This window comes from Choristoneura fumiferana, chromosome 18 (assembly GCF_025370935.1).
Source record: "Choristoneura fumiferana chromosome 18, NRCan_CFum_1, whole genome shotgun sequence".
Classification (NCBI taxonomy): Eukaryota; Metazoa; Arthropoda; class Insecta; order Lepidoptera; family Tortricidae; genus Choristoneura; species Choristoneura fumiferana.
This window is the reverse complement of record NC_133489.1, coordinates 17,071,170-17,099,149: the sequence shown is the minus strand read 5'-3', so window position 1 is coordinate 17,099,149 and position 27,980 is coordinate 17,071,170. Positions and strand designations below refer to the sequence as shown.

The 27,980-nt window shown below is 37.1% G+C and overlaps 5 protein-coding genes across 6 annotated transcripts in view; 4 read left to right on the top strand and 1 right to left on the bottom strand.

The window, feature by feature from the left end:
• The first annotated feature begins 73 nt into the window (after positions 1–73).
• On the top strand, positions 74–13,265 carry Snx17 (sorting nexin 17). The gene is made up of 8 exons (XM_074100989.1): positions 74–264; positions 433–622; positions 864–1,218; positions 1,669–1,831; positions 3,672–3,893; positions 7,527–7,679; positions 10,232–10,375; positions 11,036–13,265. Exons 1-8 carry the CDS (start codon positions 205–207, stop codon positions 11,180–11,182), a joined length of 1,434 nt encoding a protein of 477 aa, XP_073957090.1. The 5' UTR covers positions 74–204; the 3' UTR covers positions 11,183–13,265.
• On the bottom strand, positions 13,255–16,981 carry LOC141437560 (cytochrome b-c1 complex subunit 7-like). Its single transcript, XM_074100990.1, has 3 exons — positions 16,848–16,981; positions 16,703–16,750; positions 13,255–13,563 (listed from the first exon to the last, which is right to left on the bottom strand). Exons 1-3 carry the CDS (start codon positions 16,876–16,878, stop codon positions 13,316–13,318), a joined length of 327 nt encoding a protein of 108 aa, XP_073957091.1. The 5' UTR covers positions 16,879–16,981; the 3' UTR covers positions 13,255–13,315.
• A 1,936-nt stretch (positions 16,982–18,917) lies between these two features.
• LOC141437986 (uncharacterized) lies at positions 18,918–19,070 on the top strand. Its single transcript, XM_074101596.1, has one exon. It carries the CDS (start codon positions 18,918–18,920, stop codon positions 19,068–19,070), a length of 153 nt encoding a protein of 50 aa, XP_073957697.1.
• Positions 19,071–19,224: 154 nt separating this feature from the next.
• Lipt1 (Lipoyltransferase 1) lies at positions 19,225–23,287 on the top strand. 2 transcript variants are annotated; one of them, XM_074101594.1, is made up of 4 exons: positions 19,225–19,767; positions 20,111–20,218; positions 21,504–21,705; positions 22,187–23,287. In XM_074101594.1, the coding sequence occupies exons 1-4, from the start codon at positions 19,228–19,230 to the stop codon at positions 22,576–22,578; spliced, it is 1,242 nt and encodes a 413-aa protein (XP_073957695.1). In that variant the 5' UTR covers positions 19,225–19,227; the 3' UTR covers positions 22,579–23,287. The 2 variants fall into 2 exon arrangements, with proteins under 2 accessions (XP_073957695.1, XP_073957693.1); XM_074101592.1 differs by having other exon boundaries at positions 21,492–21,705.
• A 235-nt stretch (positions 23,288–23,522) lies between these two features.
• LOC141437985 (uncharacterized) overlaps positions 23,523–27,980 on the top strand; it is an 89,959-nt gene continuing 85,501 nt past the window's right edge. The window contains exon 1 of the mRNA XM_074101595.1: positions 23,523–23,824. Within this exon, the coding sequence (XP_073957696.1) occupies positions 23,820–23,824 (5 nt within the window). The 5' untranslated portion in view covers positions 23,523–23,819. The remainder of the gene's footprint in view (positions 23,825–27,980) is intronic.

Sequence of the window (27,980 nt, the reverse complement as noted above, 5' to 3'; positions counted from 1 at the left end):
TCATAGCCATTCCTATCAAATATCAACATCTGTTTCGTTTTTAATAAATATTTGAAATATCTTATCTATGGTGTGACGACAGAGGCAAACGAAAGTGGGCGAATTTGTGTTGTTTGTTTTTATTATAGAATCAAATAAAAAGAATATCGGTGGTGCCTGTGACTTACATATTAGTTATGTCATGTAATAGGTATAATTGCAACGATGCATTTTTCTATTCCTGATCTGCAACAGTTCCAAGATGATAGTGGGGTTTCATACACGGTAAGGCTGTTTTATGTATACTGGATAAAGTATACATCTGTTTATTTTTCTACCAGTTTATTCGACAAACATTGCTTTTTATGGTATGTTATTTTAGTGCATGGTTGGAGATATCATCAAAGAAGCAATAATGTATCAAATTAATGTTATAATTATGTTCTATTTTAGGGCTACAACATATACATAGATGGATTTTTCCACTGCACAACACGATATAAGCAGCTTCTTTGCCTTCACGAACAGTTGCAAGCACAAAACCCCTACTTTAAATTGCCACAATTCCCGCCCAAAAAGTTTTTTTTAACTAGTTCCCAACTAGAGGAAAGGAGAGTCTTATTGGAAAAATATATTCAACTGGGTGAGTAGAATCACAAAGCTTCCTAATAGGTATTCTAAGCATTTTCTTGTTGAAAATCATGCTAATGGATTAGTTTCTCATGACTTATTTTTAACCTTGAATGTATACTGTACATATTGGACAATATGATTCAAAAGATAACAACTCTATTTAATGAGAATGTTTTCTTAGAATATAGTTAGCAAAACAAGTTAGTCAAAGGTCATCTTGTACAAAGTTGAAGAGACTGTTTTTGTTTCAGTGGGTCAAAATCCGTTACTATCCAGTTCAGAGCTCCTGATAACATTCCTATTTTCGGCCCAACAAGAAACTCATAGTGTAAGGATGCATGAAGTGGACATAGAAATCTCTCTAATGAATGGTTACCGAATACCCCTCTCAGTGTCTTCAACGGACTCATCTGGTACCATACTGGATATAGCCTGCAACTATATAAATTTGCCAAAGGAATTGTCTAAATACTTTTCCTTATATCTGTTTAATTGGAGCTGTGCTAAGGATGGTCAGCCTTCATTGAAAAAACTAGAAGAATTTGAATCTCCATACATATCTCAGAAATATGTTCGGCCTGAAGATAAAATTGTGTTGAGGAAATGGTAAGAAGTAGCATATTTTATACAGCAGACTAAAGATAATTGTGTAAATTAAAACATCAAATGAAACCCAATTTAAACTTGGACATCTCATCTGGCCCTTAGAGCAAATTTTCTTTGTCCTAAATTTGGCTCTGTGTTGAAGATATTTTTTAGGGCTAGTGTGAATTTGATTATCTACAATATGTAAATTCCAGATGTCTACACTATCTTTAGTTTTACAGGAGATGGTTTTTACTTCATATTTTATTTTATCTCATTGATTTCTGGTGTAAAAATTAAAAATTAGCTAAAGTTGTCTCATGCAGAATTATTCAATGGTGGTTACATGGTGTTGCACTATCCCTGTCGACATGTATTTTTTTTAAATCTGAGTTTTCAAGAAAGTCATTTTGTTTATACTTGTTTTTAATTTACTAAAAGGATACTAATTAACACATCTTGAAATTTCAGTTATTGGGACCTGTGTTATGATCTTGATTTAATGATAGATAGGGTATCATTGGACCTGCTATACTTGCAAACAATTGAAGAGCTAGATCTAGGCTGGGTGACAGCGGAGCCACATATCAAAGACATTCTGAAGTCATATGAAGAAAAGAAACAAAAGAGAGAGGTATTTTTTCATAATTTTTATATTAATCACAATTTGATGATACTATTTAAAAGGCTGGCATGTGTGTAACTCACTTTTTTACTTATTTACTAGCTTTTACCTGCGGCTTTGCTTGCTTGAACCATAAACATTTCAAAGAAGCAAGCAATCAAGCAAGCATGCAAGTGAGCATGGAAGCAAGCATGCAAGCAAGTATGCAAGCAAGCAAGCATGCAAGTAACCATCTAAGCAAGCTTGCAAGTGAGCATGTAATTTTGCAAGAAATAGTGCCAGCAAGCATTCATTCAAGCATGCAAGCAAGCATGCAAGCCAGGAAGCATGCAAGCAACCATCTAAGCAAGCTTGCAAGTGAGCATGTAATTTTGCAAGAAATAGTGCAAGCATGCATGGATTCAAGCATGCAAGCAAGCATACAGGCAAGCATGCAAGCAAGCGTGCAAGCCAGAAAGCATGCAAGCAACCATCTAAGCAAGCTTGCAAGTGAGCATGTAATTTTGCAAGAAATAGTGCAAACATGCAAGCAAGCAAGCAAGCATGCCAGAAAGCATGCAAGCAAGCAGAGTTAGTACGCCAGTGGTGTTAGTGAAAATCAGTTCATCATCATCATCAACATCATCAGTTAATTTATCGCTATCCGGCCGGAACTATGCTATTTTCCAGAATAAAAACTATCCTATGTCCTTCCCCAGGACTCAAACTATCTGTATACCGAATTTCATCTAAATTGGATCAGTAGATCCAGAGATTACCCCCTACACTCTCACAAACACACAAACTCACAAACTTTACCTCTTTACCTCTTAATATTAGTGTAGATTACTATAAATGCAAAAGTAACTTTGTTTGTCGGTCTGTTGCCTTTTCACACTGCTGAATCAATTGGAATAAAATTTGGTATGAAGATAGTTTGAGACCCTGAGGACGATTTAGGATAGTTACTAAGGGATAGCTATAAACAAATTATTTGCAGTTGGAAGTGCAGGCAACAGCTAATATGTTTGATGTTAAGTTAAATGTGGCATTCATGCTAGCAAACTGGCATAATCATGTATTTTATTTAAAAACAAACAGTTACTACCAATTTCAATAATATCCAGAGTTTATTGTCCATTAATGTCTCAAACAAGTACACTACATCCAAATAAATAAAGTTTTTGTCTTGCTAGTGATACTGGGATATGATAATATACTTTCCATAAACAGAAACAATAGCTTTCAATTGAAGTGCAAAACATTGTTATCTCATTAAGAAAAATAAACAGTCTATAACTCTGTTTACTGGTCTTCTTATTATTTTTGTGATAACATCTATTCTTGAAAGCAAGAAGTACCTACTCCAATTAAAGAATGTATCCAATTAGTGATATTTAGACTAACTGCAAGCTTCCCAATTATTGCAATTATTTTTCCTAGTTTCTTAAAACCTTCACTGAATGCTAGTGTTAGAATGATGTAATTTGAAAAACTACATTTATAAGCTATAAAAAATAATTAAATATAATGTTAAAACACCAACATAGTGGTATAAAAAAAAAAACAATTTTTAGGACATGTAAAGTAGGAATGTTTTTTTCCTCGTCTAAACCCATAGTGTGACGTATCGTTACATAAGTCCTTTAAAAACATTAAAAGTTGGCTAAGGCCATTTGTCGATTTAGTGATTTGTATGCAAAATATTTAATTTACAAAGTCACGGGCAACAGCTAGTGATATTATAAATGCGAAAGTTTATGAGTATGTCCATGCGTGAAATATTAGTGAAATTCACGATGTAATTTTTGGGATTTCCCATAAGAATTTTTACAAAATCTTAGAATCTAAATACAACATCTTGTTTTAGTACTTAGAGCTGGCGCGAACCCTAAGGCACTACGGCCGGATCCCGGCGGGCGAGGCCGTGACGGACGCGAGCGCCGTGCCGGGCGGCGACGCAGGCGCCGGCCGCGTCACCGTGGCGCTGGCCGGCCGCGAGCTGCTGCTGGCCGCTGTGGGAAGCCCCGGCCGCGAGCAGCGGTACAAGGTCACCAGGATGCGGTGTTGGAGGATCACTACGCTGCATGGGGTATGTACTTAATAAGAAAAAAAAAACAGAACTAATTGAATTTCAATTCAACTGCTGGATCTAATGGTTTCCGCATTCGAAGCCGCGGCTAAACAGTAGTACTTAATTACCTAAACACTAGCCCAGAGATGTACCGACTAGTTGGGAAAGCCGACTATCACTTTGCCAAAAACTCTGCTACCTACTTGATGTAATTATATGATGTTAAATCCAAAGGCGTTATGCGTTAGGAACATTGCATCCACCATTTCCAATAAATACCTATTCATGTCAACTTCCCTCCATTGCAATCCGCGACAACTCTGGTCTTCTCCTTAATACGCTGTCCTGTTTCTTATTCCTGTCAAACTTCTTTCCAAGCGAAACTTGATGTAATTATATGATGTTAAATCCAAAGGCGTTATGCGTTAGGAGGTGTAAAGTCACATTGCAAGCAGGGCAGCCCCTCTTCCACTGGGTGCACAGCCTAAACCCCTGTATTAGCAGACAATTGGACTGAATGTCATGAGAAATTCAGGATTCATATATACATATATGTTTAATACACAAGCTCATGGGCGTCGGCAGGGGGGAGCAGGGAGGGGCAGCTGCCCTCCCCCTAGAGATTCTAAAAAAGTTGCAAAATGTAGAGCAACCAAACCAGTCCTAACAGCCTTATTCATAAAAAGTTAGAGCCTCCTGAAGGCTTTGAAGGCCCGATGCTAAAAAACATGATTCATAAACGTCTGTTAGCGCTAATCAGTCGATCAAGGCTCTGTTAAAGTTAGAGGACCGTAGACCCTCCTTTATCTCTCTGCTAAGTCACAAAATGGCCGCCACAAGTTTGAACAGCTGACTTTGACTAGAGCAAAAAACCATAGGTACCGAAGATATTTATAGTGAAGGCAGGGCTACGCAGATTAAAAAAAACAGGAAAATTTATTTTCAGGAATTTGTATTTAAAAATCCTCTAAATTAGCAACAATAAATTAACAATAATATGAAAAAAAAAATAAGGATGATTAACATAATTATGGCTTTTTGCACAACATAAACATGCGGATCGGAAATGGCGGGAAAACAAACATCTCGCTTTTTATTTTTTTTCCTGGTAATTTGCTGTCACTGCTGTCAATTTATTTTTTTTAATTATCGATTAGGCCATTTTTTGTCTTTGATTTGTCAAGGTGGCCAACATAACGCGTCTAATCCGTCTATCAGCAGCTCAACAACTAGCAGACTGCTAGCAAGCGTTTATGAATCATACTTCTTGACAACCGTCTAACAAGCTTAATCAGTCTGCTAAGTAACAGACCAATCAAACCTCAATTAAGGATTTTTTATGAATAAGGCTGTAAGTCTTTGACTTGACTTGCTTGATCGATCATTCCTGTACGTCGAAACCGAAACTCGAAGGAATTCACCAATTCCAATAAATACCTACAATTCATGTCAACTTCCCCCCCGGGGCCATCGGCTGGCGACGCCCTAGCACAAGCTTGCCTCATAAACCTAAATCTAGTCTTGTATCTTAATAAAACATGTAGCAGGGATTAAATGTCGTACACTTATTTGGTCATTGAATTATTTGACGAAAAACTCTAGTTTTCAGAATTGTAAGTAATGCGAATTATGCGTGACGCACATCATATTGATTCTATGTAACAGAATCGAAACCCGATATTGTCATTTACGTGCTCAATGGTCTCATCTTGTGATATGACGGTGACGGTAATCATGTGAATCATGCCGATAAACACAGAATGCATTTGTCTGTTAATGCCTTCAGTGATTATCAATGTTGGGAAATAATCAGAGACAGTATTTTTTATAGTTTCTGGACTAGATTGGGTGATTTGGATTCATTATGGAAGCTCATGGGTAAACAAAAGATCAAAAACGGCCAAAGTTTCAAAAACATGTATACACATCCTTAATGTTAAGTACATAAAGTCGTGTATACATATTTTTGTTACTTTGGCTGTGTCTATATCTTTGCACTTGACTGTACCTACAGTCGAACAAACTGATTCATGTTCCAGGGTGAAATCTTGTAATAATCAATTTCACTATGATTTCCTTGACAAAAGCATGGAAAGAAAGAAAGCAAGAAAGAGAGATTTATTTTGGTTCCATAAGTACCACTTAAGCGATAAGGTCGCCTATTGCTTACCTTGTAATTTTCTCTATGTGTACCTGTTTTCTGTGCCGCTTACTAATTTCTGGTGTACAATAAAGACCACCGTACAGTAATAAGACTAAAACTAGCACTTAAACTAAGTTACTTGGTGATAGTGACACGACAGGACACCAAAAAGGGCCTCCACTCACTCATATGCGAAATTACATTTGAAATCTACTACGAGCTTTACCGAAAATACAAACTGAAACATGGATGCACAGAAAAACCAGAAAAAGAGACCAGCGCCGGAAATCGAACCCAGGTCCTCAGCATTCCGTGCTGCGTGCTGTACCCCTACACCACCACTGGACAGGAGTACAGACACAAATTTCTCCTATGCACCACATATCTCAGCTTGTTTGTTGTTTCTAAATTAGTCACTTAAGCAGCGACACTAGCGACATCTATGTTTTAGCCCTCATCGAGAAACTTAAACACTCCTTCAAAAGTAACCGCTCACCCGGACAAGAGATGTCGCTATTAAGCAATCAAATTAAGATTGGTTTTTGTTTTTTTTGTATTTTATATTTCAACTCCAAATTTTAAAAGTAACATAATTTGGAGTTGAAATAAAAAATACAAAAAGACTCCAAAAACTAATCTTAATACGAGCTTTACGGTGAAGGAAAACATCGTGAGGAAACCTGCACACACCTTTGAAGTAATTCAATGGTATGCGTGAAGTTCCCAATCCGCACTGAGCCCGCGTGGGAACTACAGCCCAAGCTCTCTCATTCTGAGAGGAGGCCCGTGCTCAGCAGTGGGACGTAAATAGGCTGGGATGACGATACAGCAGTGATTGGTATGGTATGTTTTGGCATGAAATAGACAGCAGGTGAAATTGAAAGTACTGACAAGTGAAATATTCCATCTGGGCCATCCAAGCTACCATCGCATGTGTGGTCGTATTGTAGGTACAAAATATCCTTCCATACCCTACTCCTGAGAACTGCTGAAAAAAAAAACAAGTGACTGTCTTGGAGAGATCCACGCGTGCAGATAGCGAAAACTAAGCTCTGTAAAATATTGTTCTAGTTTTTGTTTAATTAACATTTTTTATCTTGTAATCAGTGTTCCTTACAAGTTATATTACCTACTTTATCATTTGCTATATCATAATTATAAAACACGCAATCACAATCGCTTTCACCAGTTATTTGCTAAAAACGGTATTGGTTCGATTTAAGTTTTTATTTAGTTAAATTTCGCATGCCTTATATCAAGTTATATTTGGTAGATTTTAGTGAAACTCAATGTTATTTATGTCATATTTTTGTACCTGAAATCAAGGGAAATAAATTAATTTGAATTTGAATTTTAGGACGAGAGTAGATGTGAATGCGATTGCCAACGCCTGCGCGTTAGACAATGCGGCCTCAGAGTCAAGTGCATTGTTATTATGCAACTTATGGCTCGTGTATAAAATTTCCTTAACTGTATACTTTAAAAAAAAATGCATTTCCATATTACAGGTCGACCAATCAATATCAAACGGTCACAGATCGCAGCTAGAAGATTCTAACAAAAACTACGAGTTGTCCTTTGAATATCTCATTAGCAAAGACAACTTGAAATGGATAACCTTGAGGACGGAACACGCCACCTTCATAAGCGTCTGTTTACAGGTACTTTATGACTTTGTATACCTATTAATCATTGTCATGCATGACGTCGACTATACAGCTATAAAAAAATAAAAAACCGGCCAAGAACGTGTCGGACACGCCCGAAATAGGGTTCCGTAGCCATTACGAAAAAATTAAGTAATATTTTTCTAAGGATTTCGGCTGCTATTTACTCTTAAATACTAATAATTCTCAAGCAAACTTAACCGTTTTAGTTTTCCTTGAAAGTTTGATATACTTACTACCATCCTGAATTTTTCAAATTTTTCCACCCACCGGTTTAGATTTTAGAGGCGAGTGGGGGGGACGCTCAATTGTAATGAAAATTTGCACTTTAAAGTTGAATATTTCGCAAAAAAATCGTGGAATCGAAAAATCGTCTTTGCAAACCCCTAATGGTTTTAAAAGACCTATCCAACGATACCCCACACTATAGGGTTGGATGAAAAAAAAAACACCCCCGCTTTACGTCTAAGGGAGGTACCCTAAAAAATTTTTTTTAGTTTTTTATTGTACTATTTTGTCAGCATAGTTTACATATATATGTGCAAAATTACAGCTTTCTAGCATTGATAGTCCCTGAGCAAAGCCGCGGACGGACAGACAGACAGACAGACAGACAGACAGACATGGCGAAACTATAAGGGTTCCGTTTTTGCCATTTTGGCTCCGGAACCCTAAAAAGGTCACGAATTTGCGAATGCAATGTAAAGCCCTAGACCTGCAAGAAACATTTAACAAGTTACGTTACAAAGCGGCGTTCGACTGATCTCTTCAAACTCGTTTGCTTTATTATCTCTCAATGTAATGCAATTTACAAGATTTTTATTGCCAGTCTAAACTGGACTTAAAGGAAGACTGCGGTTTCACATCCATGTTGCTAAAGCACGGTAGGTATGCGAATAACGAAGCAATTAGTGCGAGAAGCGACAGAAAAACGTCATATTTTTTTATAGTCGCTGTGGTCGCTTGTTTTTTTTTTGAAGTAGCGTGGACGAAACGTTAGAGGACTCGAAAAGTGAGGGAAGCATTAGTTTGGCATATCCTTGGATGCAACATCCTGCAGTTAGTAACAACAAGCTTTGCGAAACAATTGTTTTCACAAAAGTTAGGTAAGAAAAATATTGGGCAACTCGGTGGAAATCAAGTTGTTATGGCGCCACGCTGCTGTTGGCTATTTTAATTTTGTAATTTTTTGTAATAAAAATAAAAAAACTGAACTTAGATAAATCCACCCTAATATTATACTTAAATGCGTAAGTCACTGTCAGTCTGTCTGGCTGTCATGTCACCTTTTCACGCGTAAACCTCTGCACCAATTTAGATGAAACTTGTTATGGATGGAGATAGTTTAAGACTCTGGCAACTGTATAGAAGGGTTGTTGGATTAAATAAAAAATAATAATTAAATAAACATATTCTAGTAAGTATATAATTAATCCAAATTACAAGAAATTCGTATCATCTCTGTGTTTTTCTTAATGTTTGGTAAAATTACATCATAGATAGGACAGATATTCCAGAAAAGGAAGACTATAGTTATTCTCGCCAAAGGTGGTTTCGCCATTTTTGACCCGACTATACCTTGTAACACATTCGGCTCTAGCAACGTCCCGCTATAGTCCCAAATGACGGGTACTGCCTTTTCGCAACGTAACTTTTAGCAACCCGTTTCATTTCGCAAACTTAAAACTCTAAATATTTCAGGATTTATTTCAGGGCCATCGTGTAGAACGCTTTAGGTTAGGTTAGTTTTATAAAAATCCTGAAATATTTTTAGTTTCAGCAATATTAAACAGTTGGGAGATGAAAAGTTGCGATATGAAACAGGTTGCCAAACGTCATTCGCCGAAAAATTAGTAAACCCCCGAATGTCCCTGGCATAGCAGTGGGGCCGTCTTTCACGTATTAGAGGCCCTGAGCACATTAGGATAATGGGACCCCTATGACCATAGTAAAGCACTATTTAGCTATCGGTTATCGTTTGGTAATGGAGTAGCGACTAGGGAGGGGAGGGGCCCATCCCAGTGCGAGGCCCTGGGCACGTGCCCAGTGGGAAGTGGGGCTTGCAGGAGTACGAATTCTGCTGATACACATGCGTGTCACCGACATAGGAGTAACAATTTTTTGATTACAGACGTTGAGTCACACAATAGGTACAATACGATACTAATATCATCATCATCAACATCTCAGCCGTACCTAGGACGTCCACTGTTGGACATAGGCCTCCCACCACCACCACCGCACAGTTGCACGGTGACCCCACGGATTTAACCAGAGGCCGTATTGCCTAACGTTTCTGACGCTCGCAATGACTCAAAATCACAGTTTTTTATGAGAAATCTGTCATTTGATTGCGATCGCGAGCGTCAGTAACGTTAGGCAATACAGCTTCAAGTCATCCGTCCATCTCATTGGTGGATATTCTTTATTGCACATCACAAATCGGCGGTTGGCACTGAAGATGTCAATCATTTAATTTTAATCGCGGGCCTCTGCAATGTTACGCTTCATTCTATACATGTTCAGTATATTTCGTATGTTTCCAGTCGATTGTGGACGAGCTAATGCGGCAGAAGGGCGGCGCGGGGCCGGGCGTGCGCGCGCGCCGCGCCGCGCTCACGTACCTGCGCCGCGACGGCTCCAGCCACGTCGTTACTCCTTCCTCCTCCAGCGACACGCTCAGCTCCGCCGTTAGTACCTAAAACGTACCTATACCCTATACCACCGCTAAAGCAGCGTTTCCACCAGAGATGTGCGAGGATGTGTTTTTCATTAACCAATAGAAACGCTTCATTTACACACCCTTGCACAGCACATCTCTGGAGGAAACAACTGAGCGGAGCGAGGGGAGGGAAATGAAGCGTTTCTATTGGTTAATGAAAAACATATTCCTCGTAACACATCCTCGCACATCTCTGGTGTGCAACGTGAAACGCTGTTTTAGGACCTCCCCACATCTATCGACACGGATTCGGTAATAGACTTATGTCTATGTTTATGCAATAGGAGCCAAAAATACGCGGCGCGTCGGCCGAGCCGACCCGTGCCTTTTTAGCTCTTATCGCGTGGACATAAAGCTTTTTTCTACCGGCTTTTACCTCGGCATTGGTCGATAACTCGGTCGTTACTTATACAGCGTGCGATCGCTCCCCGGAGGCGGTATAACAACTAGTGGTGGTCTTATTTGCATACGTTACGTAAAATTATGTAGTTCTGTTTAATCGACACACACCCACACAAGCACACAAATTGGCGAGTACACTGACCTGACATCATAAAGCGCGCGTGCATGGATGTGTTTGATCTGGACGTGGGCAATAATTACTGGTTTTACTATCTTTGCGTTACAGAATGGAGACTCCTACAATTCAGGAAGCTCAAGAGAAATATTTTCGGTCCAAAAATTGACTGAGAAGTTCGCCTCCGTCGCTTTTAAATCTGGAAAAGATTGTGTCGAGAACAACGCATTTGAAGCTATCGGTGATGAAGAGCTCTGAAAGGTTCTGTTAAAAACTATTTAAATATACGTTATTTACGAATGTAAACTCGAACAATATCCAAATTCTCCAAAGATCACCACCATGTCATTGAGGAATACTAGTTGCCAATCTATAAAAAATACATATAAATTTATATATAATTTTAATTCAACTAATTAGTTATTGTACAGCTATTAAATTAAGATATACTGTTATTATTGTACTATATCTAGGTTAAATAGGGCTATGAATTGAGTCTATTTTACTCATCTTGCATACCTTGCCATAATTTACAATCTAAAATGAGCTTACTGGATAAAAAATCTATGTTTGCTGGGTCAACTTAGAAATTGAGATTATGCTTGTTGTCATTGTCTTTTAAATCTCTGCAGGGCTACTACGAAACTCGAAGCTCGAAGTTCGTGTCGTACCGTCCCTCTCGCTCTCGTATTAAATTGTATAAGTGTCAAAGGGACCGCACGCAACGGAACTTCGAGTTTCGAGTTTCGTAGTAGCCCTGTTGATTTGCCAATGAACGATACCATTCCTTTTATTATACATGGTTTTGCCATATTTTTGCCATTATACAAAGTTTTTGGGTGATTGGTATATTATGCAGTCTATAGCGATATCACAAGTTTAATCAATTTTATTATTCCACATTTTTATAATGGTTTTGTATTTACATCGAATATTGCCTAGTCGTTAATATCTCTATTATTTTTAAATGTACATCATGGAAAACAGGGGATAAATGTTTAAACTAATATTTCGGGATAACTGTTTTATTAATCATCATCTTATTGTTATTAATCTAGCATTTTGCACTTGCGTAAGGAAATTTTGGAATAGCTTTTTACTTTATTTATTTTTTAATAACAGTAATAGTTATTGCAAGATAATGCATTTTATTATATATTTATCCATTCCTTCCGGTAAATCTAACTACGGTATGTAACATTTAAGTGTATACTTCTTTAGAGAAAATAAGCCTTCCTCTGAAACTAGTTCAGTTTCATAATTTGTTGTATGGACCAAATTTTCTGGTTTGGATGTAACTAAATTCATATCAATTTTCTAACTTACTTGACCGACTTGTGTTTCAAAATGCATAACTTTTTGTATTATATGGACTAGGAAAGCACCTTAGGCATAGGTCTAGGAACTTGCGCGATAGGAGTGCCATCTTTGTATAAGAACAAAATCTACTAAAAGCGAAACTCGTCAACCACGATTTGATAATTAGATAAGCCATGTTAAGCATGATAAGCCTGGGACACAAGCCATAACAACTTCAATGTAACATGCACACAGGCTGTTCAATAACCTGTATGCGAATCGTGCTTACTGCCTCGTACATCAAAAACTATGTTTTCATAGCTAAATTATTTGTGGCAGAATTTGTAACCCTTGAATGAATGAATATTTATTCAAATCAAATCAAAGAAAAATCAAATCAATTCAAATGAATATTAATTCAAACCCTTCAGCAACAACGGCATAAAAAAGAAGTGTGAGCCACCCAAATTTCGCTTGTACATAGTAGTCTTGATTTTTTATGATGGAGGAAAAGACAGGGCAATGTTATACAATTTCAAGATTTTCATTGGTCAAACCAAAATTATAGTATTCTCAGTAAGCTAAATAACCACGACATTCCTGATGACATTTTTGCAAAATATATGCAAGTAGGTATAACAGGGAACATTTGGTATAACTTTTTTATGTCTGGATGGTTTCTGTGAGGGAAGTTTTATCTATTCAGTCTCAACAAATTAGCAGGAAAATATTTTTGTTTTTGGTGGTTCCAAACTTTATATTTTGAAATGGTCCACTGCCTTGGCACTTATTACTTTACTATCTGAAATAATATGGTATCCGAGTGTTTGTTGTTGTTGTTAATTAAATTATCCTGTTAGTTAAATCAATTATAAGATTAATTTTAAAAGGGACCACATTTGTTTTAAATCGACACAATTGCCCCAATACAAAATTGTCATAAAATAAGCGCAATATTTCGCCATACTTTTATCATTATTTAATAAAATGATTTTATGCACATCGCTTGGTCATTGAAATAAAACTCTTAATAATTACCTAATTTAATTTAGTTAAATAATAATCACAAAACAATCAACATGGTACATGGCTTTAATAATTAGCTTCCCAAGCCTCTCGCTCCTTCCGTTCCTTCTCTACTTGTTTGACGATCGGTGTGAGGTAGAGGACATCATCTTCGTACTTGGTCCACTCCTCCTTGGGCAGTATACTCTTCTGGAGCGAGAGTTGCATGGCGCGCACCATGCGGAAGGTCCTTTCGTCGACGACGTGCGCGGGCAGCCGGCGCAGCGCCTCCTGTACGTCTTGGGTCTCGTACAGACAGTCGTCGCGCATCAGACCTGTAGAAAACACTGCTGTAATGCTGGCTCAGGGTTCATTCATACAGCAAGCTTTCTTAAATTTAGGCTGGGACAATGGTCTCGTTTGAGTTCACAAGAAAAGGAAAGTAGATGAGGTGTGGTGAGCTAGTCACTGAACAAGGTAGGTAAGTTAAAGAAAGAGTGGCCTACTGGCCAGCCTCAGACCTACCGATTCTGTTGTATTGTAGGACCTACAATAGAACAGAATATTATTAGACAATTATTTTCTGTTCCATTCTAGGCCCTAAAAATTGAAATCAGACAGCTAGAATGCAATACAAAATGTACCACTTGTTGCATACCTACCAATCTGGATTGGCAATCAATCTACCTACAGCATCACCGATCAGAACATTCTAGCTGGTCAGCATGTGTGTTATTTATGATTAATTGGTAGGTCTGTGGCCGGCCTAAAATACTTACAGATGTAGTAGCTTACTGAGGTTTACTGAACCTAATTGAGAAAGCAAGATAAATACGAACATATCCCAAAAAATTAAATGGATTTACATTATTTTAAGGCCGCTCAAGAGGCTAGAGACTGGGCTGTATCACCATCCATGGATTAGTATTAACTGGCGGTTAGGTGTGATGCCGTCTCTATTTGTTTTGTTCGAGGGGCTGTTTCACCATCCATTCATTAGTGTTAACTGACGGTTAGGTGTGATGCCGTCTCTATTTGTTTTGTTCGAATAGACGGAGACGGCATCACATTTAACCGTCGGGTAACGCTAATCAATGGATGGTGAAAGAGCCCCTTAATGTAGTAACTAGTTGGCTGAGAAACAATATACCGACGTTAAATGCAGACTAAACAAAATATATCGCTTCCTCTATTAGAAATGCTGGCCAACCTGGAGAAAATCAGGATATATGTGCATAAATGTAATATGATGGATAATATTGCTTGCTCTTGTAGAACTTTAGAACGTGTACTGACAATCAAGTACCTGAGAATAATTTTGGACAACATACACATAATGATATGCTATTTCTTGTTTTAGTTATGTTAAGTATATTATATTATGCTCTCTGTATTCTAATCGTTTTGACAAGTGTTATGGGATTATGTTGTTGCTAGATTTCAGCACATCAATCATGGTCAATAATGACCTCATGGAAGAGCTCCAACTGCTGAAATACAGGTTTATACCAAGTTCAGCAGCTGTGGCCCACTTTATTTACGATTTTGTCGTTACTACATATACTAGTCTAAGATAATTGTACCTTTTTATGGAAATAAAGAATTATTATAATTATTATTGTTATTTACTAGATCTGTAGCTAAGCTACTTACTGAGAGTTAGCTGTAAATGGTGTTTTGTTCCTAAATGTTTTGCAACCATGAGGGTTTACAGCTACATCAGATGGAAATGGACTCATTTGATTTGCTTCTATTGCTTCTGAATTTGATTTATTCCAATCATTCATAACCAGACAAAACCTTAATATTATGGTTATTAGGGTTCCATACCCAAAGGACGCCAACGGAACCCTATTACAGAGACTGCTGTCTGTCTGTCTGTCTGTCCGTCCGTCTGTCATAGGGCTCTATCTCTTGAGCCGTAATAGTTCGACACTTGAATTTTTCACTGATTATGTATTACTGTGACGGCTATAACAAAAAATACTAAAAACAGTATAAAATAAATATTTAAGGGGGGGATCCCATACAACAAACGTGATTGTTTAGCCGTTTTTTGCTTGATAATAATAACGGCAACAGGTAGACGCTTGAAATATTCACAGAATCTTTAGTTGTATAATCGCTTTAAAAATAAATAAATAAATTAAAATAAAATAAATATTTCAGGGGGCTCCCATACAACAAACTTTATTTTTTGCTAATGTCTAATGTTAGTTATAATGGTATGGAACCCTTCGTGCGCAAGCCCGACCCGCACTTGGTAGGTTTTTTTTTTTAAGTTTTAACAGGCCACAACTGGTAAAGTACCTGTTTTAACTCTGTTGGATTTTTTTAGTATCCAGGGTAAAGTAATAGTACAAAAGTGCTGCTACAACCTAGCAACATAGAGACAAAAAAAGGGCAATTGTTCCTTTGAATATGTGAAAGCTGGTTGATGGCCTGCCTCCTCACAATCGCCACCTTTCCCTAAAGATCTGATTATGGTCTTGTGACTGATGGCAGGTAGTAAAAAAAGGTAGAGTAAATGGACATAAAACTGGGTGACAATATTACAACTGCGAGCCAATTCAAACTATCCTTAACCCTTATTTTGGCAGTGTATGCCACAATGAACATGATTCATGACTTCATTCATCTTTTTCTATTTTTTTAAAATGTAGAATTTTTTGTACTATAAGGTAACAACGAGGTTTGAATCATGAACTTTTTTTTAATTTTGTCAAATTAAGGGTTAATAAAACTATAGTAATTACTAAGGAACAAAATTTTTGGAAAAAAATAGACTGAATACGAAATCAACAACTGTTGTAAAGTTGTAACTTTAATACATAATTGTAAATATGTTTTTGCTTGGAAAATTATAAATACTTTATATTGGCTATGGTAAGAACTGAAGGAATACAAAATAATATTTTCTATTTTATTATATCAAAGGGTAGGCTAAACAAGCAACCTAACATCAAGTTATAAAATATATTCGTAGTTATAGTGATTTCAATAAAGCAATTTAAATGGATTAAACTTTCTGATAAAATGAACTTTTCTCATCATTGACTGCAGAAAATATGTATCATTGAAAGTTTGAGGTTTTATACAATAAAAACATATATTAAAAAAAACAGATTTGTCGATAACATCGATAAAAAACGGTGCTCTCTCGAATCACCCTACAGTCTGTCAATAGCTGCACGCAAAATTCCAGGCCCTAGTAATTACGGAGCAATATAATTATTTTTCTTCTGGAATAACAGCTGAAGTTGCTAGTTACAATTTCTAGTATGGCTCCTAAGGGCTACGGGCTTCTCTTATACAGTCAGAACTTTTGAGCCACTAATAGCAATTGCAATTATAAATCAGGTTTTGTCTGCATCTTAAGAAGTAGAACTATTTAGATGGGTTTGAAATACATTACTGTAAGAATTTTTGGGTAGGTTGTTTTATTTAAGATAATTCTCCAACTATGCAGCTTACCGTATTTGTTAAATCCTGCGAGATTGTAGGCCCATTTTTTCATGCTGTCTGTAAAGCAAAATAAGGGTTATATAACGAGGAAATACAAATACAGAAATGCGACATGAAAACTTTTGATCTTTTACTTTACACTGATTCTACTTACTGAAACGAACAGCTGTAGTTCGGAGTGCCATTTTCGTGGAATAAATAAACTCCTAAGAAACAGAATTTAACTCGAATCAAATCACCAAATGATTTTTTTTACGAACTAAATGTCAGTCAGGTAAAAAATGACACACAAGAGAAGTATTTTTGTAATAACTAATTACAGTTTTTGTTTGTCCAATGTGGGCTGACTGTTTAAGTTGGTAGTTACGTCTAAAACATTTTTTTGTAGTATGTATGTATCAGATTACTTTGACCTTGGCTCTAGGGTAACAATTTAGTAGAAAAAAGTTACTTAAATCAACATTATAGCAATTTATTCAATTCCTACTTCATAAAAATATTTTTTTTTTATAATTCTTTATTTTTTATGTCTCATTTGGACAACTGTCAAAGGCTTACATAGAAAGTACAGCTTCGTGCCGTCATAACGTCTAGGGATGGGGCATTGTAATATATATCGATTCGAAAATGGCATTGCACATAGTAATATATGAGTCTTAAAGTTAACACGGAAAAATAACATTTTCAAAAGTGGTTAAGTCCAAACAACAATGGTTTGTTGCAATAATTAAAGGTTTACTCATCCAACGTTTTATAAATTACTGAGAAAAGTATTAGGTAATAATATCATCAATCATTTTTAACCCGCGACGCAAAAAGGGATGTTATAAGTATGACCGCTATGTGTGTCTGTCTGTCTGTGGTACCGTAGCTCTCAAACGGGTGGACCGATTTGAATGCGTTTTTTTATTATTTAAAAGCAGGTTTTCTGGCTATTGTTTTTAGACATGTTACATGAAAAATCGATTCGGCCGTTTTTGAGATAGGTATTGAACTTTGAAGTGTCAATTTCGGGGGTTTTCCAACTTTTGTTGGTTAGGTTAGGTTATAAACATAAATGTTTCAATTTTCTTTAAGGCGATAAAGTTTTTCAGATCTGCTCAACAGGATTTGAAGCCGTATCACTTGATTTATCGTACTTACCGACTGGCGAGGCTTGTCACCATATTGCTCCACCCCACCAGCCTACCCGGAACTAAATAGCTATAAGGATACCTAACTGTCACCAAAATACTTATTCTTGATACGTCTTCTAGGGAACACAATAGGTAGATGCATCGATATATTTCTCTCTCTTCAAACGAGAAACGAAAAATATGAAAGTTTTAAATAAGTAAAACTTTATTGACAGCAAAAAGTACAATTAGTATAAAATAAATTGCGACAAACAAGCATATTTTTTTTTCCTTAGGAGTTCCTTTATAGTTAAATGATTTTTTATTACCATTTCAGATGTCTACTTTATTCTAGCCCATAATCTTGTTTTATCTTTTACCTAGTTGCTTAATTAATACGTAACGTACAAAGTCAGCCCAATTAAAAATAAAATCCAATGCAATATACCACATTTGACCTATTAAGTTAAACGGAGAACAACCAATAACCAATTAATGTATTAGAAATTAGATTGATTTACTTATACACTGTCCGAGTTACATTTGTCTTGTATCGATAATTGACCACTGTCAATCAATGTGACATGGCTCAACACTTACATTACGAAAAGATGTATAAAAATGAAAAATTGGCTTTTTTGCGATGTTATATTAAACTATTTGTTTTTGGACACTTCAAAGAGACAATAAAATTGAATATGTAATTAATAAATAATAATTGTAAGTATGATTTTAGATTAAAAATTGTAACTAATAGCGTTATCTATTATGTTATCAGTCTGATCTCTTTTCGAAGCGAATACGATAAGGATTGGTTGCGCGTGGCTCCTTCGTGCTTCTTATCAAGTTGTTTGCTCGTCTCGAAGTGAACTTAGAGCGCCCTCGTTCGACCTCACAGGCCCGCTTATCAGTACGAATAAAATGAGACGACGGAAGGTAATGAATTCATTTAATATCGTCGCGCGGTCTCGCTCTGTTCTGCTGAAAAGCATTTAATTTTCATACTCGCCCGCCTGTACCGAGACTATACGGTCGCATTGCCATTGTTCTTGGTTTCGCGTGTGTAACCTAACTTAATTTTTTCTTTCATCCTGCATCCAAGAGGAGGAATGCCAAGTGACTGTCGTGATTGTCTGGGAATTCGTTTTCGAATTAGCACCCTGCACCAGACTTGGAAGTGGCTGCACCAGACCATCGCCCTCCACGAGTACCTCATCTCCCTCTCAGCGTCTGCTGCTGATGCTCCCTGCGTCAAGTACTAAGTGTTCTCATTTGACTATTTGGACACAATTCTAGTGATAAATTTAGAACTATTAAGATACTATCTAAGATAAATCTACGCTTATAAACTGCCCTTATTATTTTCATACAAAAAAGTGTCTGTTTGTGAACTGTTTAAAGTAAGTAACAAGCAATAAAATGGCCCAAACAATGATGAAGAAAATTGCTAGCAGTGCATGTGTGGTGATTGGCATCACACGGAGGACCAGCTCCCGCAGCCTGGTGACAGGCAGTAAGGCTCTGACTGCCAAGAAGGAGCAGGAGCTGCCTGCTGAGAGGGAGGTCACAAAGTCGGTGTTTATGTCGCAGTCCACTGATATCTATACCAACTTGGCCCTTGAAGACTGGATGTATCGCAACATGGACTTTTCTAAGCACCATGTGATGATGGTATGGCGCAACGAGCCCTGTGTGGTTATTGGGAGACATCAAAACCCATGGCTGGAGTCTAATGTGCCCCTCTTGACCGAGAAGGACATCGCGCTCGCACGTCGCAACAGCGGCGGTGGCACTGTCTACCACGACCGAGGCAACCTCAATGTCACATTCTTTACTCCTCGTGAGAGATATGACAGAAAGTACAACCTGGAGCTCATCAAGAGAGCACTCTTCAGAGGGTTTGGAGTCAAAGCCGTCATCAACGAGCGCCAAGACATCATTGTCAGAGATAAATACAAAGTATCCTTTTCAATAACATTTCAGAAGGTTTTAATGAGATTATTTGCACAGCTTGGTTCTTTGTTTTCAATTAGAACGCGCAACATGTGTTCTTGTTCCTAAACCAAGTAAATTTCCTATGTAATACCTACTTTTTTTTGTCTAATTTTGCTGTAAATGTTGTTTTGAATTTATTGCAAGAATTAAGTTTTTATAGTTTGCTACAGTTCTTATAACCACAAAATAGAATGTTCATAACTTGAGAACATGCTTTAAATTTCTTAAGTTACAATTGACACAAAGTCTTCTTAAATTAAGTGTTGCTTTAAATGAATTATATAGTTTCCTTAACAGTATGTACTAGGTTTCCGGAACAGCTGCAAAACTGGGCCGCTTGTCTGCCTACCATCACTGCACCCTGCTTGTCGATGCCAACAAGACTGATCTCAGCAAGGCCCTAGCCAAACGCGAGGTTAGTCAAAGTCCAAAGATGACTGGAACTTTATTCTAATTGTGCTTGACCTTTCATACTTGAAGCAGTTAGTTTAAAAACAATATTATTTAGACTGGCCCATTGCTGTCATTCCTGTACAAGAGGGGTAGGTATACATAATAATGTATACAACAAACAGTTAAGGAGCCATTTTGTGTGACTAGATTCAGAAGGCCTACTCCGAAATTCGAATATCGAAGTTTGTATCATACTGTCCCTCTCACTCTTGTATTAAATAGTATGTAGAATTTCGGAGTAGCCCCGCTGACATGAAATCAAAAATATACTCAATAAAACCATGCCTCATTTATTTGCGTTGTGACGCTTCATGTTCAGACGGCCTGTTTACTACTAATAAATCCACCCAGAGGCCCTAGTACTCTTGCTTTGATCGCGGGCGCACAGCAAATTCCCTTTCTACTTCGTATGTTTGTTCAAATAGGATGAACTTTATGTCTGCAATGAATTTACTTGAGCTAGAACAATCATAATAACAAAAACATATAATGCCAGTAATTTGTCAGTTTACTCTCTATTTTTTTATTGCTCTGCTCTTTATTCCAACTATTTGTTGTATCTAAAACGTAACAACGCGCAATACGGCGTTGCTTTCATAATTTCCAAGTTGTTAGGGGTCCTGTGTTTCTTGCACTTTATATGCAATTGAAATCAACTTTCACTGAATATAAATTTTGAATAGAATTGACTTTTAACCTCTGCGGGGTTTTTAGTTATTTATAAACCGAAATATTAATTTTGGAATAATGTAATTATGTATTTAAATTAAATATTGGCGGACTCCTCTGTTCTGGCTTATGTAAGAGACTTAGACTTTTTACATATTCAATAATGTCAAGAAGTCAGTGTGTTTGTGCCACTTGTAGAAGCATGATTCATGTGCGGCGGCATAAAGGAATGTAAATGGATTTCAATTGTTTGCTCAGACCAATGTAGTTGTTGTCAATAAAGTTACAATAATTTTATAACACGTTTATGACTTATGACTAAGCTAAGATCTAATAACGGGCTAAAAGACTGGCTGAGTTTAAGCTTATAATCTATTTTCTATTTTTGAATTATGAATTAAGTGAAAAAGTTTTCGACACTAGTCCTTAATCTCGTTTGCATGTCTTGCCTTTTCTCTATCCTATTCTATCCACTTGCACTCTCTACCTGCCTGGACTAACTAGTGCACTAACACTAACCGTCCTCTCCCGAATACATTAGTCTAAGGGCATATAATTCTATTTAGCATGGCATACAGACGAACGCGACGGCCTCCACCCCGTCCCCCGTGGCGAACCTGACGGAAGTCAACAATCGGGTGACGGTGGACGCGCTCCAGACTGCCCTTGGGTACGAGTATATGCGCACCCCGGCTGTGACCCTGCAAGATGGCGGCCAGGATATGATCTCGAAGCAACGCGGCTTCCAATTTGTTAACCCCTCGGAGGACTGGTTCCCAGGTGAGCAACGATTCTTTTTACTCATCTATACTTTTACAAGAGTAACGTGACTAGCTGACAAATAACGCACAGCGGACATTTCTTGAGAATCACAGAGGTGCTTGCAAATTTTAGAAAGCCAAACCAAAAAAAACTAGCTTATTTATACACTGACACCCTTGCGACTGGTGATTTTAGTATGTTACAAATTATTGGGTTGTTCCTAAAAGTGAAAAAAATAAATGTTTAATTCGCATCATAGTCAAGTCAAATATTGTATGCCCCACGTAAGCGTTTTGGAAATCAACATTATCTTTCGCACAGAAATAACACTTAATTAGCGCTGCATTGTAAATACATTTATCTGTTAAATATAATAATTCGAATATTGTAAATTTTGATAACAGACACATAGATACCGCGAGATGCGCTTATTTATTTTTGTACCCCTTTCTGTAGCTTTAGATCTATAGCGATGTTATTGAACGTTACGTTTCTTTAGGTTTGTCGGAGATAAGGAACGAGCTGCAAAGCTGGGACTGGTGCTACGGACGGACCCCGGTGTTCACCGTGAGCCGCTCCTTCCCGGTGCCCGAGGAGCTGCTGGCTCCCTCGAAGTTGTACTCTGCGACACAGGAGCTCTCCATCAATATGAAAGTAGAAAAAGGACTTATCAGCGATGTGACACTCAACATCGCGCCAGGACTCATAGAGTCCGGGTTCCACGGTGAGGCGTCCGTCATCACGCACCTCATCGGCAAGCGGTTCACGTCCGAGGCTCTCGCGGCCCTTCAGGACGCCATGCTCACCAGGCGGGACAGCGGCGAGAGGAAACTTGACGACAGGGAACAGTTTGTCGCCAAATGTTTCGATCAAGTCGTCAACACCGTCTAAATGTATTAATACGCGGTTCATTGTTTACATCGATGGACGTACACCATACGCCTGTTTTGTATAAATATTGTCTTATTGTTGTAATATTATGTAAATGTAGAATTAATGTAGATATACCTGGTTTCAAGGTTTATTAAAACAGTTTATGTAGATATGACAAGGAAAAATGTGCCTTTGGTCTAGACAATCCTACTGCTTCCGTTGGCTTAGTTTGTAATTGATTTCTCTGAATTTTTGCACAGTTAATTTGGATTGTTTTGCTAATTTCTGCTTCGCTTATTTTGATAGATATTTTTTATAGTTTAGTCTAATATTTTTAACACGCGAAACGCACTTCAGTGCAAAGCGCTGCAACAAGAATGCATCATATCATTTGTTTTAATATAATTTATAATTTCTTAACTGAATTTATATCCAAGTATTCCTACTTATTGTTACATTAACGTTACTTTAGCATATTATTATGTTTGTGATTTTTTATCCGTCATTATTTGATTAACTTGTGTAAACATGACCTATATTATATAGGCTATATATTATACATGATAACCATTTCATTACCCTCATTACTTTGCTCGTTGCAAGATCTGCCCTGAACGGGGACTTTTTTGTATGAAATGGATTCATTATTTTAACTAGTTTTAGTTAGGCTAAACCTTATTGTTCTGTATTTCAGGATTATAATTGATTACATTAGAACATGACATTATATTTTCGTTTCCATTATTTCCATTAGAGCCCTGTTGTTAATAGTATATGGAGGTCAGCCGGTTTGTTATTTACTTGATAGCTGATAAAGTTTAGGGGTCAGGTTAGAGGTGTTCCTGCTACAATAAGTTATTTATTGTGGTGTTAAAATCATATAATGTAGTTGCGTAGCAAGGGTTTTATTCTAGTGGCCAGGAGCTTCGCCGGCGGCTATGCGTTAACAAATTGTGTTCGGATTAGTGGAAATACGCGTTGTCCTCGCACAATGAAAACTTGCTTGGAGGCTGGTGTTCCTCTCGCTACGCGCGGCCAGCGCGCCGGCGCGCAGCCAGTCCGCGCCCGAACACTGTCGCACGCGCAGCGCGCACCGAGCGCCATATTGAATTGTCACGCGTTGTCATGACAACCACGTAAACAATCTTTACCGCCACCGCGAGATATCCGTACTGTTTTGTCCCGTTGAAGGGTATAGTGCTGTGATTTAGTATTTGCAAGTATTTGTATGCGATTGGAAATTTGGCATTTTTAGGTGTATGATGTAAGTTTAAAAAACTATGCTTAACTTAGATATTTACGAGAAAGCTTACGAGTTTATTATTACCAGCGGTTACACAGGCGGTTAATATTTAGTCAGTCGATTTACAGTACATTTGACAACTGTTAAAGAACGCGTAACTGCGTGTGTTCAATTGCTGGTGAACTTAGTACATATTAGACACAGGTTCAGCTAATTAAACTTAAGATTTGGCTGACTAATACCTACGATGCTTAAAATCTATATATATAAAAGAAGAAACTGACTGACTGACTGACTGACTGACTGACTGACTGACTGACTTATAGATCAACGCACAGCCCAAACCACTGGGGCTAGAAACTTGAAATTTGGAATATATACTCCTTAATAGATGTAGACGCGCACTAAGAAAGGATTTTTTGAAATTCCCACGGGATAGGGAAATATCCAAACTTTTTTCGCTTCTTTGTTTGTAGTCGAATCTCTGAAACTATTGAGCCGATTTTGAAAATTCTTTCACCGTTAGTAAGCTACACTATCCTTGATTGACATAAGTTACTTTTTATCCGGGATAATGCAAAATTCCCGCGGGATAGAAATAAAGTAAATCAATAACGGAGCTGATTTAAAAAAATCTTACATATTATGTGATATAACTATCCACAAATGACAAAGGCTACTTTTTCTTCGGGAAATTACAAAATTCCCATGGGATAGAAAAAACTGAATGCAACTTCGGGGACGATTTTAAAAATTCTTACATCAATAGAAAGCTACACTATTCCTCATTAGTATGGACTACTTTTCTTCGGGAAAATACAAAATTCCCGCGGGATATAAATAAGTGAATTCAACTTCGGGTCTAATTTTAAAAGTTCTTTCAACAAAAGTAAGCTACAGTATTCCTGATTGACATAGGATACGTTTTTCCGGGAAAATCAAAAATTCCCGCGGGATAGAAATAAGTAAATTCAACTTTGGCTTTTAAAAAATCTTTCATATGATATAATTGACTATCCTCGATTGACATAGACCACTTTTTTTTCGGAAAATCCAAAATTCCCATGGGATAGAAAAAACTGAATTCAACTTCAGAACTGATTTTAAAAATTCTCTCACTAATATAAAGCTGCACTATTGCTGATTGGTATAATAGATTACTCTTCTTTGGAAAAATGCAAAATTCCCGCAGGATAGGTAGAAGTAAGTAAGACAATCCAAATTCGGAGCTGATTTTAAAAATTCTTTCACTAATAGTAATCTGCAGTATTTCTGATTGACATAGGTTGCTTTTCTACAGAAGAATGCAAAATTCCTGCAGGATCGACATAAGTAAATTCATCATTGGGGTTGATTTAAAAAGATATTTTACCAATTGGGAGCTACATTATCCCTGATTGGCATACGCTATTTTTCTCCGGATAGCAAAAAGTGAATTCAACTTCAGGGTTGATTTATTTATAATTGTATACCTAACTACCTGAACAGTACCATGACTGGCTGACTGACTGACAACGCATAGCCAAAACTACTGGTGCTAGAGACTTGACATTGGCATAGATGGACCTAAAGTAATAAAGAGGTGCACTAGGGAAAGATTTTTAGAAAATCCCATGGAATAGGAAAATATCTCAACTTTGTTTGTTTCTTTGTTTGTTAGGGGTAATCTCTGAAACTACTGAGCTGATTTAAATAATTCTATTACCAATAGAAAGCTACAATATCCCTGATGGACAGACTTCTTTTTTTTATGCAAAATTTCCGCAGAATAAAAATAAGTGAATTTCGGGCCAGATTTTCAAAATTCTTTTAATGCTAAAATATGTTACTCATCGACAATTAAGAATATTAAAATAGATCATAACAGTAATTCTTGTCCCGCGGGGACTTAACAATTTCTCGAGATACAATCCTATATCCTATATCGTGTAGGAAGTCGCCGGCAAAAGAAACGCGTAGTACTTTAACGTCTTTAACGTTTCAGCGAAACAGGGTTTCAGAGTTGGTACGAATTATGAATGATTAATTACGTATTTAGGTTAATTTTTGAATTCCAAAATGTGCACCATCTGTCTAAAACAACGTCTTACTGTATTAATATTTCCATGTAATCCTCCAAAACATCAATCAAAACACGAAAAAAAGGATCGCAGAATGTAAATGTATGTTAATTGTTACCCCAAATTTAACGCGAGCGAAGCCGCGGGGAAAAGCTAGTATATAATATAATAGAGGTAGGAAGTAGCATTTATAATAAGAGTGAAGGAGAGACGATAATCGCGAAGATAAAGGCATAGGTATTTTTTAAAATTAAATATAGGGCTCTCCCTTACATTATGTAGACATACAATCTCACAAACCGAAAATTAAATTGTCAATTATCAGGTTGTCATGTTTACTAATGTTTACTTTACATAGGCAAAGGTAGAGTAAGGAATGTCGTGCAGGGCCAAAATAATCTTAGAACTCAGAAACTGCCGTTTTTTGAAGTTTGCTAAGAGGGTATTAAATAAAGTAGGCACCTATCTAAAGAACAAAAGCTAAAATTCAAAGTATTTATTTAAATACCTTGACGGGAGCCTAAATCATATAAAAAATATTTATTTATTTATTTACGGGATAATTATCGGAACAAGAGGTATAGCGACTGATGAAATTTATCATACTTATGGTTGTTTTCAAGGGTGATCGATTGACCTAGCTTGGTCTTATCTCTAGGAAATTGCTTGTTTTAGAGTTTTTAGCAAGAAAAAACCTGCGAGCAAAGCTCGGTCACCTAGGTGCTAAAATATAATAGGATAGGACGTACGATATGTGATGTGTGGCTTTTTGCTGAAAAATCCTAGATTTCGCTCGAATGTACCTAGAAATAAATTGCCTGCCTACCATTAATATTGTACCTAGGTACTTACGTAGATAAATAGATACACCTTAAAGTAATGTAGGTACAGTCAAGTTTAATACTTTGACACTCTCCCTAATTCAAAACATTTCAGATTGTCTCAACATTATTGTTGTTTACTGTGACAAAGACTAATCATCATTACAATAACAGAGAAACATGAAACTAAACATCTATAGCCACTGTTTATGCGCACTACAAATATAAGTAGCAATAACGAACCGAAACACTCGGTAAAGAGCATTATAAACTTGCACTGGGTATAGTTGTATAAGTAACATTAAGTTTCTTTACACGTTTGATTTCACATTGCGTTAGAAAATACTTCGTAAGGTAAACTAGATACTAGTCTAGTGTTCAGTTTTTTTTTACAATTCTAATTTCAATATTTTTATTTGCTTTGAATAGGTATTTTTAATTTTGAGGGCAAACAGCCAAATAAGTGGTCTATCAATTTTTAAACAAGTTCCTATCAAAATCAAATGAATATGTAGCTAAAGTCGAACTTTCATGTTTACAGACACGTCTATCGGCATTATTGTTTTTTTATGACATGCAAACGATCATCAACTATGATATCATAGGGTGGTCTCCGATCAACGAGGGTGGTAGACCAAATATTTGACTGATGGATACTTATTCCAGACATAGATTCACAGTCCATTTACCCAAGTCATTCTACCTACCTAGGAACTTCCAAAAGTTTTGTCAAAATTATCCATTTCATGAGCACATCTACAATTTTTAATTTATTTGTTTTTAAATCTTTTAACCATAAGCAGTACCTATTGTCTAACATTTCTGGCGATCGCCTTAGTCATCTTTTGTGGCACCCACGGGAAGAGACGGTGAACATACTTACTGGCCTAAAACAAATTAAGTAGGTAGGTAAGTAGGTACTTCAATAGTATAATTTGTTTCGGTTCCGGAGATGGCATAACAGATAATGTAACAATGTATTACTTAATCAAATCACCTAACGGTACTTATTAACTTTGACTTTGATCCCGGGGCCTCTGCGCGTGTGCCTGGCGCAGCCGGGGTTCCGCCCGACGAGAAATCGCGTCCGTCGGATAAGGCCCGCGGCCGGCGCCGGCGCATTGCAAAATACAACAATTACATTCATTACTCGCGTATCAATAACTGATGTAAAGAACCTTAATTTAATTATCCTTTTCCACCACGCCTTATGTAGTTTTAATAAAATTTTAACCAAGGCCACGCTCCGACTTGGCCAGCTGTTACGTTAGTACCCTTACGTTTATTCAATCAGTC

Excerpts from the sequence above, each read along its gene's own strand:
- Lipt1 (XM_074101592.1), top strand. The coding sequence starts at position 19,228 with ATGGCCCAAACAATGATGAAGAAAATTGCTAGCAGTGCATGTGTGGTG. Across the intron at positions 19,768-20,110 it reads TTGTCAGAGATAAATACAAA|GTTTCCGGAACAGCTGCAAA; the intron begins GTATCCTTTTCA and ends AGTATGTACTAG. Across the intron at positions 20,219-21,491 it reads AGGCCCTAGCCAAACGCGAG|CATGGCATACAGACGAACGC; the intron begins GTTAGTCAAAGT and ends AATTCTATTTAG.
- LOC141437560 (XM_074100990.1), bottom strand. The coding sequence starts at position 16,878 with ATGGCACTCCGAACTACAGCTGTTCGTTTCA. Across the intron at positions 16,751-16,847 it reads AACTACAGCTGTTCGTTTCA|ACAGCATGAAAAAATGGGCC; the intron begins GTAAGTAGAATC and ends TTTGCTTTACAG. Across the intron at positions 13,564-16,702 it reads CGCAGGATTTAACAAATACG|GTCTGATGCGCGACGACTGT; the intron begins GTAAGCTGCATA and ends TGTTTTCTACAG.
- LOC141437986 (XM_074101596.1), top strand. The coding sequence starts at position 18,918 with ATGCCAAGTGACTGTCGTGATTGTCTGGGAATTCGTTTTCGAATTAGC.
- Snx17 (XM_074100989.1), top strand. The coding sequence starts at position 205 with ATGCATTTTTCTATTCCTGATCTGCAACAGTTCCAAGATGATAGTGGG. Across the intron at positions 3,894-7,526 it reads GGATCACTACGCTGCATGGG|GTCGACCAATCAATATCAAA; the intron begins GTATGTACTTAA and ends TCCATATTACAG. Across the intron at positions 7,680-10,231 it reads TCATAAGCGTCTGTTTACAG|TCGATTGTGGACGAGCTAAT; the intron begins GTACTTTATGAC and ends GTATGTTTCCAG.